Source organism: Manis javanica, chromosome 6 (assembly GCF_040802235.1).
Source record: "Manis javanica isolate MJ-LG chromosome 6, MJ_LKY, whole genome shotgun sequence".
NCBI lineage: Eukaryota > Metazoa > Chordata > Mammalia > Pholidota > Manidae > Manis > Manis javanica.
In genome coordinates this window covers 13,790,080-13,812,207 of record NC_133161.1, presented here as the reverse complement: position 1 = coordinate 13,812,207, position 22,128 = coordinate 13,790,080, and the positions used below count along the sequence as shown (strand labels likewise).

Sequence of the window (22,128 nt, the reverse complement as noted above, 5' to 3'; positions counted from 1 at the left end):
CGTAACGAGACTAGCGATCTCCTGCATTGAAGAGCTGTATACCCACTAGTGATTTAAACAGTAGTTGACAAGTATCAGTTGTGATCTTAGAAAATCTGGAACAAAAGTATGGTAAGTAATGGAATTAGTGTCTGAATAAACTAAGATCATCTTTCAAGAACTGTGTCTGTCTTTGGTCCCCTAAGACAAATTTGGTGTGACAGGAATGCAGACCTCAGACACAGGGAAACTAATATTCTGAGTGACGTCAGATTTACATCCAAAAGGGACACTCATCAGGTTCCCAGTTTGCCAAGCTGTGCCTCAGTAACAAGGTTTCTGCCTTATTTGGTCCCACACATTCAGCTTGTACAGTTCAGTCTCAGGCCCATCTGCATTGGTGGCCCCTTCCCTTTTATTTATAGTTACTGAGAAATTGTTTTGTATCTGTGTTCTAGTAGTCTGCGCCATTCTCTTAAATGCTTGTAAGCTCTTTGGCTTTTAATACCTTGTGTGTGAAGTGAGGTCAGAAAGGTTATTAATAAGCTCATAGGTGCAAGGAAGACAGTCTGGGACCTGACACCTTGAGGTTACTGATACATCTGGAGTTGGATACCAAACTCCAAAACATGCTTGACGAACATGTTTTAGCATTATGTTGGTATAATTGGAATTTAACACTTATCCTCTGCCTGATTGTATAAATGTCTCTTTTATTAGCTATTGCTACAGCTGTTATCTGTAGGCTGTACAGGCTGCCTGACCATCAACAGGTTGGTGGTAGCCAGCAAAGGACATCATCCAGGGCTTTGTGCATGTGGGTCTCTTCAGCCACCGGATCTTTCAGTGAATCCCATTAAAAAGTCATTTTAGAACAAATCAGTTGCTTAGATACATCTAGTATTTAGGCTTTGAGATAAGCAATCTACATTTTTAATAGTCATGATTGAGGCAGGGCAGCCACTCAGAATAACCCTGAAATGTCAGTGATAAAATCTGTCTCTCATATGGTCTTTTGTACTTGCGTTAGGTGATGACTTAAGTACACAGTGTAAGTTTAGTCACGTATCTGCAAAATGCCTGATGCTCTGGAGATGTTATGCTAAATATTTTCCTTCTATACGGCCTTCATTTTGCTTTCATCAAGCATTCCCCCCAAACTGCTTTGCTGAGCCATATCAACTGAAACTAAAAGAAATCCTCCATTTCTAAGTCAACTCATTTTTTTAAGACTTTACCTCTAATAACCCTAAAACAAAGACTTTTATCTTTTGCAAGTTCCCTTTTAAGAGTCTGTTTTTATAAACTCTTTTAAATAATAGCTTTCAGCGTTATCCCTTTGAGCCAGAACTAAGTGTATGTTAGTTCAAATACTTATATTATTAAATGTGGTAACTTTGTCAGTGTGACAAATGTGGTGATTTGATAGTCAGTGTGGTACCTTTCAAAATGATAGTAATGGCCTGTCTTCATTATATAAATTTTTATAAATCTTAGTGATGGTTTTTAAAGTTTAAAATGTTTAGTTTTCAACATTTAAAATCTAAGTAAATATTACATAGTTTAAAAAAATGTATATATTATGCAAGGTGGGTATTAGGTAGTATGTACTGGTTTGGCTGTACAAATTTGTTCAACCATTGAAATGTGCCTTTAAGTTGATAAGTAGCTGCTGCCCTGAGCTTTTTGACTGCTTTGCTAGACGTGAGATCATCCTCACATCCCAGGGTTGATTTTTGGCAGAGCTGAGAACCTTCAGAACTTTAGTCGACCATAGTGAGCTATGCTAACTTACATATTTTGAAAAACATTCATGTCTGTTTTTCCTATCTGAAAGATCAAAGCTGTTTACATCATGATTTTATTATACCTTGACTGTTGATATTTGTATTTGCCTAGGATATAAATAAGGCAGTACAAAGTTGCCCTCTATTTTTCCTCCCATTGCCCATTCTAATCTTAAAAAATAATCCCAGGCTCATTGGAGTCAGGAAAGGCTGAGAGAGGTTTTGATGGCAGAGACACAGGGCTACTGGCATAGTTGTCCTGGGGCCAGCAGATGTTTCCAAACTAAGGCATGCCTGTGTGTTCTCCCAAGAGCCAGCAGTAACCAGGATGTCAATCATTATGGGTCTACAAGCATGTCTGGAGGGTCAGACCAAAAAATAAATGGCCAGCAGAGCTGAAGCAAGGCATTCAGATTCAACTGAGATCTTGGTCAAGGATCCAGCAAAGAGGTGAGATAATAGAGGAGAAAACAAAGGCCGATGCCAGCCCCAAAATGTGTTACTGATACTGCTTTGGGGGAGTGGCTTTCAGGATCCCAAAAGCAGTGCACTCAGGTGGTTGAGTTCCATGTAACAGCTCCTCTCTTAGGTTAGCACCTGAACCTTTTGTCCAGATGAAGAGAATCCATTCAATCTTGTCTATATAGAGCAAGGCAACTTTTCCCAGAAGCCTCAGACAATCTGTATCTCTCTGACCCAAATTGTGTCATGTTCCCATTTGGGAACCAGCTGAAGTGAGCAGAATGATGATATCCTTTATTGACTTGGGCCTGTGAACCAAACCTTGGCCTGGGGGCATGGATGCAGGGTTAGCAGGATTGTCTTAGATGTGTCAGGTGCCCCCCAAGTTATCCCTCCTTACCCTCATCCCCAAACTGGGGTCAGTGCCAGACCACGTGGCTATACCGTGGTGGTGGGCAGATGGAGAGACAACGCCTGAGTCTCTAAGGCTTCCTTTGCCTGAACACACCCTAGTGTTGGCAGCCAGACCAAGTGTCAAGGCAGAGAATGGACCTTGTTTTCTGCATCCTCCTAAGCCTGGTACAGAGACACTGCTGATACTCAGTGAACTATGTGTAATTAATTACTCAAGTGCCTCATTGTTTAAAACATGATCTCACTTGATTCATACATGGCTGTAGTACTGGCAGGAGTGGTATCCTATCATTACACCCATTTGGTGTGGGGGGCAGGGTGGGATGGGACTAAGCGACACAAGTGACTAATCAAAGGCAGCTGTCTTTTTTCCTGAACTTGAAGCTCTTCCTGGCTATGACTTTGCAGGTATGCCTGAGCTAGAAGAGGCAAGAAGGGACCAACGGATATGTCCCAAGAGGGAACAAAGAGCCCAAATGAAAACAGAGTAATAGCTTTATATAGTGTGTACCATTTAAAAGACCCTTTGTACAGTCTTTACCTCTAAATCTGAGAACAGATGAAAAGCCCATATTTATCCAAATTGGGATATTTGAGTTACATGTTTTAGTTACCTGTTCTGTTTTTTTTAAAAGAAAGTTTGGTACAAATTCCTTGAAATCAATGTTAAAATCTATCAGGTGATGAAATATGAAGTACCCAGTGTCATGAAGTATTAGAGGAACATAGTTTGCCTGGGGTTGGAGGTTAGGGAAGATGTTTATATTGAACCTAAGTCTTCCAGTTTATAGGGAAATCCGGAGTATTTGCCATTCTACAAGACAGAGTGGTCTCTTCATAAAGTCCATGTTATAGAAGAAAAGTTGTATGTTGAAAGAGACTGAAAAGATAACCAATAATAACACGTAAACCCTGATTGGGTCTTTGCTTAAAACAATGAACAGCTGGGGAAATTGAAACATGGATTGAATACGAACTTAAATGTTACTTTTATTGAGTGTAATGGTGGAACTGCAATTATCTAAAGCATACCCTTCATTTTAGGAGCTGTATGCTGAACTATTTGGAGGTGATGAATGACTTGATGTCTCCAACTCATTTCCAAATGGTTCAATTTCATATGTATACACAGCTGTTAGATCTAGGGAGAGAGCATATGGATGTTCATTGCATCATTTTTATTAACTATTTTGAGAATTTTCATAATGTTAAGAGATAACTTAGATATTCCAGAGATAACTAAGATAACTTAGATATCTAAGATAACTTAGATATTTTTAAATCATCACTTTAAAAGAAGCTGTGTCCTGGCAGGCATATGGGTCTTTCAGGCAGGTTTTCTGGACCATCAGCATCAAAGTCACAGAAGAAAATACACAAATGGCAAATGAAAAATGAAAGGATCAAAGCTCATCAGTCATCAAGAAAATGCAAATGAAAACCGCATTGAAAGACTACTTACACACCCACTAGAATGGTTAAATGTAAGAAGACAAGCAACTCCAAGTGCTGAAGTTGTGGGGCAACTGGAACTTCAGTATTTTGCTGGTGGGATTGTTAAACTGATACAGCTGCTTTGGAAAACAATTTGATAGTTCTTATAAATTAGACATAGTCTAATCATATGACCCATCAATCCCGTTCTCAAATACCCAAGATAAAAGAAATCCAATGTCCAAAGACTTGGTATTTGAATGTTACAGCAGCTGTATTCATAACAACCAAAACCTGGAGACACCCAAAATGTTACCAACTAGAAAATAAAAATTGTCATATCCATCCAAAGAAAGGAACTACTGATATGTGCAGCAACATGAATAAGTCTTTAAAATATGCTAACAGTATGATTTTTATATGAAGTTCTAGAACAAGCTAAAAATCTTCAGAGGAACATAGTTTGCCTGGGGTTGGAGGTCAGGGAAGATGGACTTCAAAGGGACATGAAGGAACTTTCTGGATTGTTGGAACCATTCCATTTCTTGATTGGCACTGGTTACATGGGTGCCAGTACTTACCAAAAGGTACTTGAATGGGCACATTTTTTGTGCAAATGATATATCAAAACTGGTCAAAGTATATATATGCATATTTTTTTCCTGGTGGCAATAGAGGCTCTTAGATGGGGTTTCTCAAAGTGCAGTTTCTGGATCATCTGCATCAGTATCACCAGGAAAGCTTGCGAAAACCTGATGCGGGGGTCTTGATCCCACCTCTGACCCACTGAATCAGAATTTCAGGACTTGGTGGAGGATGGGTTGGGTGTGCTTAACATGGACTCTCCCACAAGCCACATGTCCAGAGCTGCCCCTTGGGGGCTACCAGGGCAGCCTGCGTCAGAGGCTGGTCTCCAAACAATAGCAGCTGGCAGTGCCTAGTGGGAAAGGAGGCTAGAAAGATTACTCAGAGGAATTCCATGCAGACCAACAACCTGCTGTGTAACTTTTCCAGCTTCTGGCTATAAAAAAGGGCAGTCACAGGAATTCATTTCTGAAGCTAGTAATCCTTGAGTCAGGCTGCACATCAGTCTTTTTTTTTTTTTTAATTAAAGTGTAGTTGATACACAATCTTAGGTTAGTTTCAAAATACAACACTGGTTCGACCATAACTTATATTATTAAATCCTCATTACCTCTAGGGTGGTTACTACATACCAATGTAAGCTAGTACAAAATCTTTGACTATATTTCTCCATGTTGAACTACTGTCCCCTTCATGTTGAACTACTGCCAACTTACATTGTGATTGGTGCACATCAGAATCTTGTGGGTCTTTTTAAAAAATTTAATTTCCTTTTTATCAAAGTAGTGCATGAACTTTTTAAAAATGTGAGTATAGTTTTTAAGTTAGTTGTAGTCAAGGATGTTAAAATCAGTCCCTCTGTAAACTCATTCCTGTTCCTGGAGACAGATACTTAATTTTTTTAAAATCTTAAGTGTACAGCTTGATGAATTTTTATGACTATTCACCTGACATCACCCAGCTCAACAGTGGTACCCTGGTGCCCCTTTCCAATTAGTACTCCCCTCCCCCAAGATAACCACTGTTCTGACTTCTGCCAACATCAATTAGTTTTAAGGCAACTACTGTAATTTTTTTTTTTATGTCTCTTCTAGTACTTTAGAGTTCTAAGTAATAAGCTTACACTGCTGTTTCTTGGTTTGCCAACTTCGGACAGTAACTCGGAGCTTCCAAGTATGGTAGATCAGAAGCTCACTTACTCCCCTTCTTCACCAAGGTAAGCTGCAAAACTCAGATTCCAGGCCTTTAATCTCCAAGGGGATTCTACGTGGCATGTGGGCAAGGGGGAGCCCCAAGCCTGCAGTAGTTGACTCTGAAGCTGGGAAGAGCTGAAATGCTCTGGATGTTAAGCCTGCCTGATACACCAGACACGGGTTTGCATGGGAGGGCTTTGAAGTGAGCTGAAGTTGGACATGCTGTCAAACTCGGATGAATTTGTGGTTGGAGTAAGTAGAAAGCCATGAGAAACACCGAAGCTTGGTAAGGTAAGGCTTGTATCATTTGTTGATTACGCCCCTAGGCCTCTCCATCCCTTTCTCCCAGACAGCCTACATATTCTGTACGAGCTGTTGGTTAAGTGGACCAGTGAAGGCTTCTCTGTTTGAAGGGAATTTGGAAGCATGGTCTACCTTTAAAGAGGAAGGCTGACTTGTACAGGACAGTCATGTTGAGTGCTCAACACCAAGATAAGACACAGGTAATCCTGCCATCTGGAGAGGTCTGTACAGGCGGGCAAGAGTAAACAAGCCCTTTCGGCCTGCCTGTTGGCAATCCTAGCCCAAGACAGGCCCTTCACTGAACCCCAACACACATCATTAGGTTGGTGCCCCAACAGTTGGGGTGGAAGACCCTTCTCACATTTCTCCAATTAACTTCCTCACGCAGCCCCCATGTTTTGCAGTAACTTGCACCACATGCCTATGGTGGTGGTGATGTTGGGTGGAGGGGCTGGGGTCTTGCTCCCTTGGCTTCTTGAACAGGTGGCCCTGCCCTTTGCATCTTCCCAGCTTGAGGCTGAGCTGGTAGGAAGGCCCTGCCAGCCCCACATGCTCCGCAAAGAACCCTTCTCCCTGCCAGCCCTTTGCTAACTCCTAGAGGGAAGGAAACCTCTCTGTCCCCACTTCGAGAGGCTGTTCACTTCTCAACTGGTGTCTTCCAGTCACTGTTGGTCAGCCGTGTCAGCCATGGGCCCAGCTGCCTGGAAATGGCATTTATAGGAAAGATGTTACTGCTGCCAAATCCCATTGCCAGAAAACAATGGAAGATCCCTTTGAAGGGCTCCAGTAAAAACCCAAGCTGGGATCACCTATGACCATGTGTGCATGGGATTAAGCATACAGGTAGGAAGAGAATAGGAAATGGCCATTTTAATGATGGAGGAAAATGGCTTGGAAATGCTAAAAAACCATAGCAAGAACACCAAACAAGTCCACTTCAGAAGGTGGAGACTAAAATGAGCACCCAGCCCCAGGGCCCCGGAAAGCCACCTCTCCCTGGGTGTGATCTTCCTGCACTGGAAGTCCAGCTCCCTGGGTGACGCAGGGCCTCTTGAGCCAGGAGACCTGGAAGCCTGGGTCTGGGGAAGAAGCTGCTTCGGCTTTCAACTTGGCCACCCCTGGGAGAGCTGCTTGCCCAACAATCTAAGGATGTGCAGAAGCCAGATCACTTGGACCCCTTGGCACAGATCCAGGGTCTTAGAGAAGCACAGTCCAAAGCCACGAGCTTGCCTCCCTGCAGGCCCCCACACTGGAGATCTGGCTTGTCCTCTTCCTCAGGGAGTCTGGGGAAGGGTGAGAAGTTGGAGGGACACTCAGGATGATGGGGCACATGGTGAGTGCTGGAATCACTGCACAGGGATAGGAGTTGTGAGGATGCCCCCCACCCACCACACCACCCCTCGCTTGTCAGCTGTGGGCTCTGGGCCGACCACCAAACCACTCGGTGTGGCACATGCCTCTTGTAGAACAGGGTGACAGCCCTGCTTGGGGAAGTGCACTGGGGGACCCAAACAAGGGGTGGGGTGACAGGGACTAAAACCCAGGCCCTGAGCATGGGTGTAGTGGGGTGGGTCCCCCAAAAGGTGCCTGTGGCTGTCAGTGGAGCAGGGGTCTGAATCGGGGGACAGATGGAAGATCCAGATCAGCTGCTGTGGGGACATTGGCAGAGGCGGGGAGGCTCCAGTCCAGGCACCTGTTGTGACGTCACTCTGGTCACGGGAACCCGTGCTAGTGGGTTGGGGACGGGGGCCTCCCACCAAGCCCACAGTCACTCACAGCTGGGGTGGCAAGGGGGCCCCGTCGATCCAGTGCCAGCCCTGGGGGCCTCGCCGGGCCCCCACCCAGGAATACTTGGAGACTGGGTATCTGCTCAGAAAGTCCTAAGGGAGAAAAGCAAATGGTCACTCCTCTCTGGACTACAGAAGTGACAGCTCAACCCAGCTGTCCCTGAGTGCCAGGAATTGGGAAGCTCTGTTGGAAGCCTGCTGGTTGCTGGGCACTGCCCTCAGGGCTGGGGACCCAAATTGGGGGGTTGACCCCATCTCAGCCCTCAAGGAGAAACAGGCTGTGAATGCCAGTCCCCAGCCAGCAACACATGATGGGTTTTGAGTGGACCAGAAGTGAAGAAGCCCTGAGAAGGGGAAATGCATGAGCAGAGCTGGGAGCCACAGAGCGCATCCAGGCAGTAAGCAGCAAACAGGCGGACCAGCCTGGAGGCGAGGGATGGGCTTGATGAGGCTGCAGAGGTGGCCTGGGAGCCACGGTCAACCTGGGAAAAAGAACATTGTAAGTTGTGGCGTGGGGGCTTGGCAGCGTGGGGTGGACAAGGTGGCAGGGTCCACACCAGCCCTCTTTCCGGAACATGACGGAGCTAGGTGGGAGAGCGGGAACATCATTCCTATCCCTAGGATGGCTGATCCCACTTTGGGGAACAAATCCAAGAACTTAACAGAGAGAAAATGAACTTACCCAAAGATAACACCATGCCATTTATAAAGAAAAAGTGGAAATGACCCAAATGTTCAGCCACAGGAAATAACTAGGCAAATTCTGGGATATCAACATGATGGAAAATTACAGTGCTGTTAAAGATGACAAGTACATAGGAAATACAGTTATGCAGAAAATGTAAATATGAAACATGCCAAGTTAAAAACAGTCTATACCACAAGCACATGTCGCTCACAAGGCCCAGAAGTGTGTATTCACATCAGTGAAAATCAGAAGTGGACTGGTGTAAACAAATTTAACATTACACTCAGAAAACTTTAAGGTGACAAAGACAAAACCTCTATATGTAAGCCCGGGCTTTAGAAAGCAAGCACTGGGACGATGGCTGTGCTCCTGGTCATCCTTCTGGCCTCGGCTAGAAGGTCCCTTCCTGCAGGGACTGGGTGCTGCCCCGGGCTACAGTTGTGCTCCCTCCCTGTGCTGCCTCAACCTTCATAGCTTGGGGGTGGGGGGTGCGGTCTTACTCATCATGGGCTGAGAGCCCAGCACACAGCAGGCCAGCTCAACAAAACTGCCTCCCTGTGCTCACTGCCAGCAACTAGCCAGGGCTGCAGGTAACACACGGGCCATCAGGCCGACTGTGCCCCAGGGGGGTCCGTGCAGACCCACCTTGTCCCCTCAAAGCAGCACCTCCAGTCACCAGCCAAAAGAGAAGCCAGAAGCAGCTTCCAGGCTGAAGGTTGCTAACCTTACCCCTTCAGGAATCCCCCAGGCCGGACTGCATGTGTAAGTGGAGAGGTCGCAGAACAGACAGGGTGCACAAAGCCTGCCGTTGCTGGTCATTTCTTCTTCAGCTGAACTCCACAGGCTGTGGCCTGCGGGCAGGGCCAGTGGGGGAGCTTTGGGGAGGATGAAAAGGAGCCTGGGCTGGCTCTGAGGCCAAGTCAGAGGGTACAGCAGCCTCTCCCTGGCAGCCTGCGGATGTAATACACTCTCCTGTCCCTTTGCTGTTGTTTTGCTTATTTGCTTTGGCTGATGGAACAGTAGCAGATGTGAAAGTAGAGGCCTTAAATGGTGCTTGGCTCTTGCCCTTCTGCCATTTTTCTTACGCAGACTTTCAAAAGGGTAAGGATGAGAGACTCATGGAGCAAAGATGAGCCCGACCCGCAGCCTTGAGCCCAGCCAATCTGCCCCTGGAAGCTGGACTGTCCTACTAAACCCAGCCACGATCAGCCCGCCAACAGCCCTCCCTCAGACAAATGATCATGGAAGAAATACTTACTGTCTGGAGTTGCTGACAATACCGACTACACTTATTTTCCATACTACCTCCCAGAAAGGACACAGGTGTCTTCACCACGGCCCTGCCAGGGGACTGGCCCCAGAGCTGTAAACGCCTGGCCGCCAGGCTGGACGGCAGCACCCCACTCCAGCCTTCCCAGCTCTGCCTCCACTTCTTAGGATGAAGAGTAAATTGAAGGCCTGGGAGATCTGGTGTCTGGTGCTCCTGCATAGTCACCTTATGTTCCCAGGCCTTGGTGACGTTTCCCATAATGTAGAGTTGGACTAGATCTTTGAAATCCCTGCCTGTGCTAGAGATCTGTGATCTGTAACGATATCCACCCCAAGCCCACCTGCCCCTTCTCACCTGGGTGTGGCTCAGCAGGGGGAGGGTAGCATGGTGGGCTGAGCAAAAAGCGTGGCTGGCCTCCCAGGCCTGTGCTTCGGCAGAGAGGTAGTAGCAGTGCTTCTCAGACCACATCCAGCCCTGGGGGCATGGGCGGCATCTGGCCCCTGCAAACACAGAGACCACCGGTGAGCTGCTGGAAGACAGAACACTGAATGCATGTATGCTAACAGGTCAAAGCCTGGGGTGGCAAGCAGGGTGGGCAGGCCCTGGCCAGTGGGAGGAAAGAGCTCTTCTCCCTCATCTTTGTTCCACAAGCCCTGTGTCTTTGTACTGCATGGGCCCCGGGCGACATCTTTCTCTAATTCTCACAAAGGTGCTGTAAGAACCAGAGCGCCTGGTGGTGGAGCAGGGGAGGAGAGGAGCCCGGAGGAGCACTATACCTGCTCTAGAGGCCAGGACCACAATGGCGACCGCGGACACTGCCAGGAACACAGCCATGACCGCCAGGGCCCAGCGCAGGGACTTCAGGTACATGGGCAGCCCTGGGGGAGGCGGGGGGCAGACAGGTCAGGAAACCACCCACCCCACCCCACTCAGCACCACACTGACTCAGACACCAACATTGTGCCCACCTTAGCACCCACCCTCTCAGCTCAAGACACCTGGAAAAAACACTCAATTTAGGCCAGAACTTCATAATTAGGAGAAAATTGCTTGCAGATTTTCTGCTTCTTAAGTAACTAGAAGACATAAGACTCTATTTAAGAAAGACAACAAATAATTGGCTAACAACCATTCACTGAGCACTTAATGTTCATCAGACACACAGTACAAATCCCAAGGGCAGGCCAGGCCCCTGCACTCAAGATGCTCACAGGACAGAGGCTCCAGGAGACGGAACTCCAAACAAGAGAGGAAAGAGGGCTCCCTTTGCACTTGGACAGACAGGCCCAGGTTCAAGTCCTGCCTCCATGGGCCCCTCCAGTGATCTTGGTGTTTTCTCATTTTAACACTGAAATCACACCTGCATCTTCCATCTCTCCAAGTCACTGGAGGCCACTAATGAAGTGTTGTGCAGAGAGTGCCCTGCAGTCTGTCAAGCACTAGACAGATGTGTGTTGCCAGCAGCTCAAGGACCTAGGGAGGAGATGGCTGCAAGGAGGCTACAGAGGGACAGAAGGGCTCTCAGGGAGGAGTGGGGTGGGCAAAGGCTCAAATGCCACATCCTGCCCTGTTGATGGAGTAACCAGGGAAGCCAGAGGGGAAAACTTGGAGAATAAATTACAGTAAATGGTTCATCACAGCCACTGACAAGGTACCAGCAGCTTTCAACGGGAAAATACAAAGCAACTGAAGTAACCAAGCTCTCCTGAGTTTGATCTCTGCCCCAGTACAGAAGTGTGAAATCAGTTATTGTTAAGAAGCCAGCTCTCCTCTCCTGGACACCTTGCGGCAAGGGGCCCCAGGACCCACCCGGATCTCATGGGTAAGGGTCAGGAACACACGCCGCATACTGGTGGACGGTCCTACGGACTCAATCACCATATTTACCAAAAACTGAAATAACGGAGGTAATTCTCTGGCGAATATTACTTTGAAAAAATGAATTCCATTTTAAAAACCTCATGCATATTAGGATATACCCACATATAAATACACACCCAGATAGAACGCATTTCTTAAAGTTTTTAGTAAAACACATTTCCAATCATAATTGAACTTCAGAAGCATAGGCCCTTTTGAAATCCCCATTTTTTTCATTTGCTGTAGAGAAAACACTGGCTTCAAAGACTGGAAAGGGAAGTGTTACATTGATACGTGAAATGTCATAAAATGCATGTATGTGTATATACACACACACACACACACACAATCTGCTTTTTAAAGGGATTTGACTCAAATTTCCATCAACTGATAAATGGATAACCAAAACATAGCGCATCTGTACAATGAAGCTTATCATTCAGGAATGAAGTGTTGGTACATCTGCAACATGGACGAGCCTTGAAAACTTCATGTTGAGTGAAAGAAGCCAGACACAAAGGGACACAGATCGTATGAGCCCATTTTTATGAAATGTCCACAACAGGCAAACTCATAAGGACAGAAAGTAGATTCTTGGTTGCTTGGGGCCGAGTGCTGGGAGCAGGAGGTAAATGGTACAGCATTCCTTTTTGATGGAAGTATTCTAGAACTGTCTTTGGTGGTACCTGCACAGCTCTGTGAATATACCAAAGATGGCTGAATCATACACGGGACATGGGTGAATTGTATGGTATGTGAATTACAGATCAAAGATGCTGTCACCAAAAACAGGGATTTGAAAATGTTTGGAATAAAAGACACACATAAATTGAGTCTTAAGGTTATAAAAGCAGAACTAAAAAGTCTGGAAAAGAAAAGGAAAATAAATCTACCAATCACCCTGGTAACTACTGTGAGTAGACACTATGTTCATCTCTGACCTTTCAGAAAACAAAGCAGTAAAGAAATACGTATATTACAAAAGCCTGCAATGTTGACCTTGGAAAAGCCCACCCCACCCACCTTGAAAAGCAACGAAATTACACAGGGAACACATTCTCCTTGCATAAAAATCAAAATACAGAGAAAGCCGACATCTCCTTCAAACCTGCCTGCACCCTAAACCCAGTCCTAGACCTTCTCCTCTTTAAATCAGAGTTTCTCAGTGTCTGCAAACTCACCCAGTCCTACTCCAAGGGTCTTCCACCCGCCCTGAGAACAGCAAGAACATGGCAATAATAATAGACACTTCCCTGCTCTCCAGCACCATCCCTTCTGCCCCCTTCTCTAGCTTCCACCCAATCTCCTTTGCACATCTTGGCCTAGCATCTCTGATGTTACACCTCTGCTTACTTGCTCACTGTGCATCACACCTTCATTTGCTGCATCAGGACCACCTTTCCTGCCCTGCGATGGAAACCAGCTGCCTCCTCCTTGCTAAGCTCCATGGCCAGGGGTGGAGCCAGGTTTTGTGGGACTTAAAAGTTTATTCAATTTGGGGGCCTGTCTTAAGAAATGTAATACAAACTTCCAAATACAAAGTGGGGCACAGGGATTCAGAGGGCTCACGCCAGTGAGAGGCCTTCTTTGGTGACACCTCCTGCGCTGACCTCTGCTCCTCAGAGGTGCCTGAAAAAGCCCAACAGCACCCTTCCTGCCTCCATTTCCTCCTGCACTGCAGCTGAGAACATTCTGCCTGTGGGTCCCACCAAAATCCTACCTCTGGCGTTCTTAGGTTGCCCCACCTCTCAAACCCCCTTCCCCCAGCCTCTGCTCTCTCCCAGCTCATCCCAGACTGTCTGCAACTTTTGCTCCATGCACACGTTCGCCTGGACCAGACTGTGTGCTGCAGCCGGGCCAGTAGGAGAACGGATAGGGGCACCTAATCCAGCCTTGGGGACCAGGAGAGGTGACTCCAGGGTTAAGACTCTCCACCTGAGCATGTAGCTCTGCCTCCCACCTGAGGCTCTCTGCAAACCGGTTTCTCTTCCGGGATGCGTGCTCATTGATAACACTCTGTGTATCTTTGATCCCTCAGTTTATAGGAGGACAGTGCCTTTGGGACACTTGCCCAAATAAGGTAAGGAGACATCCCCAACCCTTTCCACAGTGGTTTCTTCCCTCCTGGGCTCATGAGGAGGGGACCAGGAAACAGCAGGGTTACGGCTCACTACCTGGGCTTGAGCAAGTCATAGAGCCTGTGCCTTGGTTTGCCCTCTTGTTGAGATAACCAGCTTGACCCCAGGAGGTAAAGGCCATCACAGGCAGAAACCACTACTCACAGCTCCTCATCCAAGCAGGAACCCTCAGACCAAGCCTCAGCCCCGCCTTGGGAACCTCAGGTCTCTTTAATCCCGAGCTCAAAGTGCCAAGCATCAGCATGCACCCTGCTGTTGCTGCCAATCTGACATCTCGCCCTCCCACCTGTTCTTCACACCCCTGGGTTATCTGCTTCAACAGTGGGCACTGATCCCAGGTGGCAACCCTCTCTAGTCATCCAGTCCTGAAGTCCACCGCTCCCCTCAACAAACATTCGACACTGCTGACCACATGCTTCTAGAAACTCCTTTTCCTCTTCAGGTGTCCTGATGTTTTTCCTGCCACTCACATTTTTTCTTTCCCAGTCTAGCTGGGAAGAAGTGGCTAGCTCCTCTTCCTTTAAATGATACCTCTACCTGGAACTCCCCCAAACACCTAATTTGTCTCTCCCACACCTCTTCTCCCATTCTCCATTTTTTAAGGATAACACAGTCCATCATACAGCTCGTTACTTAAGTTAACCAATGCCGGAGTCATCCCCACTCCTCCTGCTGGCAAACCTTCATTGGCTCAGTGGCCCAGCTAATCCTAACCCTGGAACCCCCCCTTTTCCCTCTGCTGTGGATCAAGGCTTCACCATCTCTTGTTGAACTACTGCTGTCACCTCCTTTAACTAGTCTCTCCTTCAATCTCATGCCTGCCCCATCCTTCACAATGCTGGCAGAACTCACGTTCTAGAGTAAAAACCCAACCATATCACTTCCCCACTAGCTCCTCACCTCCTTATCAGCCCAACTTTTGCCTCATTTACTAGTATAATAACAGCTGTAGACACATGTGGTAGAATAATGTTGCCCCCAAATATGCCCACATCTTAATCTCTGGATGCACAGCCAAGGGAATTAAGGGTTCAGATGGAATTAAGGCTGCACATCTGCTTACCTTGAGATGGGGAGATTTTCCTGGATTTTATGGGTAGGCCCAGTGTAATCACAGGGTCCTTATACATGGAAGAGGCCGGCAGAGGAGTCAGAGACGGCAGCTGGAGGTTTCAGCAGGGTATTGCTGGCTTTGAATATAGTAAGGCCCATGAGCTAAGGAATGCTGTGGCCCCTAGAAGCTACAAAAGGCAAGGAAACGGAATCTCCCCTTTGGCTGGAATCTCCCCTTTGGCTCCGCGAAGGAACACAACCCCACTGCTTTGGACACCATCACACTTCAACCCACAGAACTGCGAGAGAACAACTTTGTGTTGTTTTCAGCCACTATATGCTTGCGGCGATTTGTTACAGCAATAGAGAACTAGAACACCAGCGTGCAGAAAACGTGCTCACACCAATCTCTGCAAACTTTCCTGATTGCTGCCAGTCCCTGAATCCTACATGTCTAAGAACTGCTAGCACAGAGGCCCTTGAGATCTGGAGCCTGTCTGTCTGGCCTGCTGCTCCTCTCACCTGGCCAAGGTTTTGGCATTCTGACTGCAGGGCAGCCTGGCTCCTCCTGGCCTCTGTTTGTGCTGGCTCTCCACCCAGAAAGGGCCTTTACCACCCCCAACTCCTACTCACCTTTCAAGGCTTAGCTCCAGGAAACTTTCCCATGTCCCCAGGTTCACCGACACGCCCTCCTGGTTCCCTGTCCAAGATTGTTTATGTGTCTTTTTCTTTCCCTGCCAACCGACCCCTTCCACCCCTCCAAAAACCCTGAACCCACTCCCCCACCTAGCACAGCCTGGTGCCTACACCTCACTGTAGCTGCTGAATAATGGATTTGTGTTTGGGACCAAACGCTCCTCAATATATTGCGGTGGGAAGTTGGAAGCCTGGCCGGGAGCTTGGCCCAGGGCAGGGCGGCGGTTCCGTCAGCCCTGGGACCAGGAGTCCGCTGACCAGGAGTCCGAAGACCCGAGTTCCCGCCCAAGCTACCACCACCGTCACGTGGCACTGAAAGACTTCCTGGGCCCTGGCGTTCCCTCCGCCTCTACTTCCCAAAGACGCTGCGCACGCCAGAAGGGAACGCGAAAGCTCTTTTCGGGTGGGGGTTAAACTAGTGGCTTTATTGTCTTCTCGCAAGCAAATTGAATCATCATTACGTAGACCAGAGTTTTACTGATGCTAGGCCCGAGAGGCCAGGGGGAGTCTGGGCATCCGAGGGCCGTCTGCATCCCCCAGTCCGGCGGCTGCAGCGGCCCGGCGGTGGGCGCTCCTGCTGCGTGGCCCGCCCCCGCGGCGCAGCGCGCGCTTACCCATGAGCTTGATGGCCCGGGGCAGCTTCGTGTCTCCGTCCTGCTCGGCGTGGTGCAGCAGGTCGGCGTCCTCCTTCAGCCCCAGCTTCTGGCAGTGGCAGCGGCATGTGGGGGAGCCCGGGGACTCCGCGCGCCCCTCGGTGGGGCTGGCCCGGCCCTCGGTGTCGCTGCCGCGCTCCGCCCGGGCTGGAGCCAGGGGCGCGCCGCGGCCCAACGTGCCGCCCGGGGAAGGCGTCCGCGGCAGGAAGGGGTACGCGGGGGAGGCGTGGCGGGAGAAGGCTGGGGACTCTGGCACCGGCACCGTGAGGAAGCGCGTGGAGGGCGCGGGCGAGGGTGCGCGGCTGCCACCGGCCGCGCCAACGGGCTTCACGCGCACATCCACCTGCAGCTCCATGGGGGCCCAGGCGCCGGCCGTCGGCTCCCCCGGTGCGGCCCAGGGCACCAGCCCGCCCGCCGGCGCCTCGCCGTCCCGGGGCTGCTCGGCCGCGGTGGGGCCAGGCGACGGCGGCTCGGCGCCCGCGGACGCCTGGCGGCGGAAAGCGCCGTAGCCGAGGCTGGGGGGCGGCAGCCGCAGGAGCGCGGGGCGAGGCAGCTTCTTCCCGCCGACGAGCTCCTGGCCTGCGCCCGCCGCCTCCCTCACGGCCCTGGCCAGAGCCGGGTTGCCCTCGGGACTCTCCGCACGTCGCTTCTCCGCGGGGACCTGCGGCTGCGGCTGCGGCTGCTCCGGCCCCGGCCCCTGGCTTATCAAGGGTTCCATTGGGAGCTCGGCCCCGCCCGGGTCTCCTCCCGACGCCTCCGGGGCGCACTCCATCTCGCGCACTGAGAGACCGGGAGATGCTGAGCGGAGCACACCTGGGCCCAGGTAGGCACCCGGCCTCGCCTCCCCTGTCGGGATTGGTCACGCGGGGTCAACCCAGTTGTCAGGCCACGCCCCCTCCCCGTCGCGGCCACGCCCTCCGGCCGCTCGTCCGCTTCAGGCCACCAGCCCAGTCTTCACGTGGTACAAGGACACCCAGAGGGGCCGGAGGGCCTGGCTCAGGGGTTACCCGCAAAGGCAGAGCTGGGAGCAGACTGTAACGGAGAACCCAGAACCCCGCCTGACTGCTCCCTCTTTGTCTCTAGCCCCACAGCTCTCTGCCATTTTGCTGGTTTTGAGGGTTACAGCTTGGGGCGGAGGAGCGGTTGACCAAGTATGTGGGGGTCCTGGGACCTCAGAGAAATCAGCGGATCCAAAGGACATAGGGCGACCTGCGGAAAAGTAGTAGACGGAAAAGTCCCCCCAGTGTGTGGGAGATGGGGCAGGACACCTGAGAGGAGCAGCCGGGGACAGCTGCTCGCGGCTCCTACTAGCCGAACTCATTAATTAACGTCTGAGGAATGAATAAGCAGGACAATGTGTTTGAGTGGTTCTCTCATAGCCACTGGATTGCTCCAAGACTCCCTGTAGATGCCCTAAACTGCGGATAGTACCGAACCCTATACTTAAAATGTATGTCCTCTACATACACACCGATGATAAAGTTCAATTTGTAAATTAGGCAGAGTAAAAGATCAACAATAACAATAAAATTGAATAATATACTGTAATAGAAGTGATGTGAATGTGGTCTTCGTCTCTCAATGTCCTGTTGTACTGTACTCACCCTTCTTGTGATGATGCGAGGTGATAAGATGCCTATGTGGTGGGGTGAGGTTAGGTGAATGATGTAGGCTTAGTTAGGCTGCTAGTGACCTTCTGGTCAGAAGGAGGATCATCTTTCTGGACCGTGGCTGACCACAGGTAACTGAAACCTTGGAAAGCAGCACTGCGGATAAGTAGACTTCATTATTTTCATGGGGAGCGGAGCCCCATCGTTCAAGGTTCTCAAGCCTGGCCAGTGATCTGAGCACCATTAAAAAAAATACAGATTCCAGGCTGACCTACTGAGCCTTATAAGGGGACGAGGGCAATGGTATTTTTAACAAGTGCCCCAGGGCAGGATTGGCAGAAAAACTGCAGGCTCCTCAGTTAAATCTGAATTTCAGGTAAAGAAGAGAGAGTTCTTTGGGATTTATAAGTATGTCCCAAGTGCTGTGTGGGTTTATACTTATATTTGAAAATTGTTCATTGTCTGAAATTAAATTTTAACCTGCTTTCTGTATGTTTATTTGCTAAATCTGGCAATCCCATCAGGGATTTCTGCTGGAGTGGTCTTCGGAGCAGCATCTGGAAAGACTGTGGGCTTGTTACCCAGGGGAAAGGAAGAAAGGGGGAAGCGGAGGGCAGGAGGTTAGGAGGGGAGTCAAACTATGGGAAGAGATGTCAGTTTCTGCCCCTCCCCACCCCCAAGACAAGCAACTGAGGGGGAAACTTCAGTGGACAGAAAGTGCTATATGAAAATATGTTAAGTTTAATCCCTTCAAAGACCAAAACTATGTATTTTTTATTTTTTTATTGAAGTATAATTGATATACAATCTTAAACTAGTTTCAAGCATACAGCACTTGTTCAACAGTTACCCACATATAAATCCTCACCTCCACTCGTGCAGTTACTACCTATCAACAGAGAAAGATGTTACAGAACCATGAAACTATATATTTAATGTGGGGACATATATTGCATATATATGCATTAAAATACATCTTAAAAGATGTGGAATGATACAGTCCAAACATAATAATAGTGGCTTCTACTACAGATCATTTTGGGGGCAGGCAGGGGGATGGTCTGGGAGACTTTAGACCTGTCTGTGTTGTCTCCACTTTCTGGAAAGAATTTATTTTTGTACATTCTTAAATAAAAATCCAATTTTTAAAAAGATGGCATATTGTGTGTTATTTTCTAGGTTACTGTAAAATAAAGGTTACTGTAAAAATTAAAATGGTTCAAAAGTATATAAAATATATATGGAGGTCTCTTCCCTCCATTTCACCTCTCAGAAGCAGCCACTGCCCCTGCTGAGATGGGATGCTTGTCCATTTTTGGTGTTATGTTCTCCTGGGATAATGATCCGTTTCTAAAATCAAGGACCTCTAACCTTAGAGGTGTTTGAACTCAGAGAGAGTCAGTGAGGAAAACACAATGAGTGTCACACTCAGACATAATCCCTGATGGGGGGTGACATGGGGAACACCCAGCCTACCAACCTGGGCTGGGCTCCTGATTCAGAGGTGCCCCAGGGACCTAAATTCCATCTTGAATTTGAACCCTGGGCCTGAGTACCTGTGGGATGCTGGCAGTTGGCACTGGCACTGAGAGGCCAGGAGGGAAGTGATGCTGGCAGCCAGAGAGCGGACAGAAGTGGGAGCAGACTTGGCATGTGGCCCAGGTGACCCACAGCCCCCTCCCTGACCTGCTACACCTCAGGTCCACAGGCATACCTTCATTTCATAAATATTTGGTGGGCCTGTTCTGTGCCTGGCCTGTGGGTGCGTGGCCGTGGCACCTCTGGGGAGCTTTCACTGTGATGGTCTCCTCTCCCTTCAATCTCCCCCTCCCCACTAGTTCTTTCCATCATTAAATGACCAAGCTGTATGCCTTATTGGACCCTATATCCTCCTCCAGCAAACACCTTCTCTATTTCTTCTCATGACTAACCTTGCACAAAAGTATCATCCCCACTTGCTCTCTCCATTTCATCACATCTAGCACACCCCTTAAACCACTACTTTCTGTTTCTGCCCCAACTAGTCTACCAATATTTTCCTTACCAAGAACACCACGTGTCACCAAATCCAGCAGACACTCTTCAGTGCTGGCTTTATCCCTCAGATGCTTTTGACGTTGTTGATCATTTCCCCTCCTCAGAACTCACGCTTCTGTAGCTTTCCTAACACCACGCGCTGCTGGGTTTCCTTTACTCCCCTGCCTGTCCTCCTCCCCTCTGCTCCGGAAGGCTCCTCATTCTCCTTCATGTCTGACTCTCCAGCTCTCTCCAGCCCAGATCTTTCTCCCAACCTTCCTCATAGCAGTTATGCTCTTACAACAGAATTTTGCCCCTCTACCCTACCCTGCCCCAAATTCATATGTTGATGTCCTAAACCCTGAGCCTCGGAATGTGACCTTATTTGGTATTAGGGTTGTTACAGGTGCTGTGAGTTGGGATGAGGTCATCCTGGAGTACTGGAGGCCACAAATCCAACTACAGGTGTCAGTATAAAAGGGAGATTTGGACACACACACACACACAGGAAGAACAGAAGAGCATCATGTAAGCATGAAGGCAGAGATTGGGGTGATGTGTCCATAAGCCAAGGAAGACCAAAGATTGCTGGAAAATGACCAGAAGCTACGAGAGGCATGGAAGAGATTCTTCCCCACAACCCCAGAAGGAACGAGCCTTGCTGACGCCTTGATCTCCAATTTCCAGCCTCCAGAGCTGGGAGACAATACATTTCTGTTGCTTAAGCCAGAGTTACAGCAGCCAGAGTGGACCCACACAAGTCACCAGTCCAGATGGCTGCCTGCCCTCGGGATGGCTCTCCAGGTGGGAGGGTTTGGGGTCACTGCCCCACCACCTTTTGCCATCACTGACTGAGCCAGGCCAATCAGATTCTCCCTCTAAGGAATTTGGCATTTGATCTGAGAGACCCAGAGCTGGGAGTTGTTACAACTCCCAATAGGGCAGCTCTCTGGAGAGAAGACCCACAGACTCCTCTGCAGGTCCCTGCGGTTTCAGCCCTTCCGGAAGCCTGCATGCTCAGGTCTGTGAATTTCTGGGGACTGTTCAGTATCCTCTCCCTCCCTCTCTTTTTTGCCTCAAGTTAGCACATCACTTACCACTCAGACTGTGAGTGGCAGAAAGCCCAGGGCCAACCACCGCTGCCTCGGGCTCCCTGGGCCTCCCTTGGGAGAGGGCTATGCTTTGGAGCAGTTACCATCGATTCACCCACTGCAGAGCCATGGTGGTCCTGGGGTCAAAAGCCACTTACAGCTTCTGTGGTGGGAGACCCTAAGGCAGGAGAATTATCCAATGTCTCAAGGAGGTCAGATCCTCGCTAACCCAAAAGGAGAACAAATATCCACTTCAGTCCTTCCTTCCATACTCGCTCCCACTTTAAAATCCTTTCTTCCTGCTTTCAACAGCAATACATCCATGTGATACAGAATGTAAGTATTACATTCTGTAGAAATACCTACTGTAGAAAGTGAAGTCTCCAGGATTTCATGCCCCAGAGAGCGCCATTATTAACATCTCAATGTACAGGCTTCTGCATCTGTTCTATGTGTTCCTTAACCTATATTGTTATTATATGTATGTATATTTTATTTCTGAAACTTCACTCGTATTAAATGTATACCTTTACATAACTTATTTACACAGTCTTGTTTCCATTTGGGTAACGTAATTGCTGCAACACTGCAAATAGTGCACTTATAATTCAGTGACCACTTTTGTACATTGTTTTTAAAAATCACAACTCTAATGATATCTGCAGAATAGACCCATTAAAGTGGAGCTGCTGAGCCAAAGGGTGCCAGAGCTTCACATGTGGTGGACAGCGTCAGCATTACCCAAACATCTGATGAGAGACTGAACAAACGTTAGCTGAGAGGATTGTTCCCCACAGTCTCCCTGGCTGTGGAGATTGATGTGCGCAATCTCCCTAATCTTTAGCAATCTGATGGGCGAAATATGAAATTTCAACTTGCATTTCTTTAGTTATGAATGAGGTCAACGTCTTTCCATTTGTTAAGTATGTTACTGAGAAGTGTCTTTGCCAGCCTCAGGGCCTGTGTAAAGGGCACTGAAATTCCTTTTAAGGCCGGTTCCAGATTAAGGACTGGTTCTAGGAAGTGGCCCAGCAGGCACCCTTGTCATCCACTCCTGCCCCCACACCACCAAGTGTATTTGTCCAGGGAGACTGATGGAATCTGACCTG

The 22,128-nt window shown here is 48.7% G+C and overlaps 1 protein-coding gene across 3 annotated transcripts; it reads right to left on the bottom strand.

Annotated features, from left to right (window-relative positions):
- Positions 1-3,148: 3,148 nt before the first annotated feature.
- KLRG2 (killer cell lectin like receptor G2) lies at positions 3,149-17,130 on the bottom strand. 3 transcript variants are annotated; one of them, XM_036994586.2, is made up of 5 exons: positions 16,264-17,130; positions 10,679-10,780; positions 10,257-10,402; positions 7,934-8,037; positions 3,790-7,440 (listed from the first exon to the last, which is right to left on the bottom strand). In XM_036994586.2, exons 1-5 carry the CDS (start codon positions 17,072-17,074, stop codon positions 7,323-7,325), a joined length of 1,281 nt encoding a protein of 426 aa, XP_036850481.2. In that variant the 5' UTR covers positions 17,075-17,130; the 3' UTR covers positions 3,790-7,322. The 3 variants fall into 3 exon arrangements, 2 of the variants coding, with proteins under 2 accessions (XP_073094481.1, XP_036850481.2); XR_012132085.1 differs by having other exon boundaries at positions 7,347-7,440; positions 7,934-8,426; XM_073238380.1 differs by lacking the exons at positions 3,790-7,440; positions 7,934-8,037 and adding an exon at positions 3,149-3,783.
- Between the last annotated feature and the right edge of the window lie 4,998 nt (positions 17,131-22,128).

Excerpts from the sequence above, each read along its gene's own strand:
- KLRG2 (XM_036994586.2), bottom strand. The coding sequence starts at position 17,074 with ATGGAGTGCGCCCCGGAGGCGTCGGGAGGAGACCCGGGCGGGGCCGAG. Across the intron at positions 10,403-10,678 it reads GGTCCTGGCCTCTAGAGCAG|GGGCCAGATGCCGCCCATGC; the intron begins GTATAGTGCTCC and ends CTGTGTTTGCAG. Across the intron at positions 8,038-10,256 it reads CCCTGCTGAGCCACACCCAG|GACTTTCTGAGCAGATACCC; the intron begins GTGAGAAGGGGC and ends TTTCTCCCTTAG.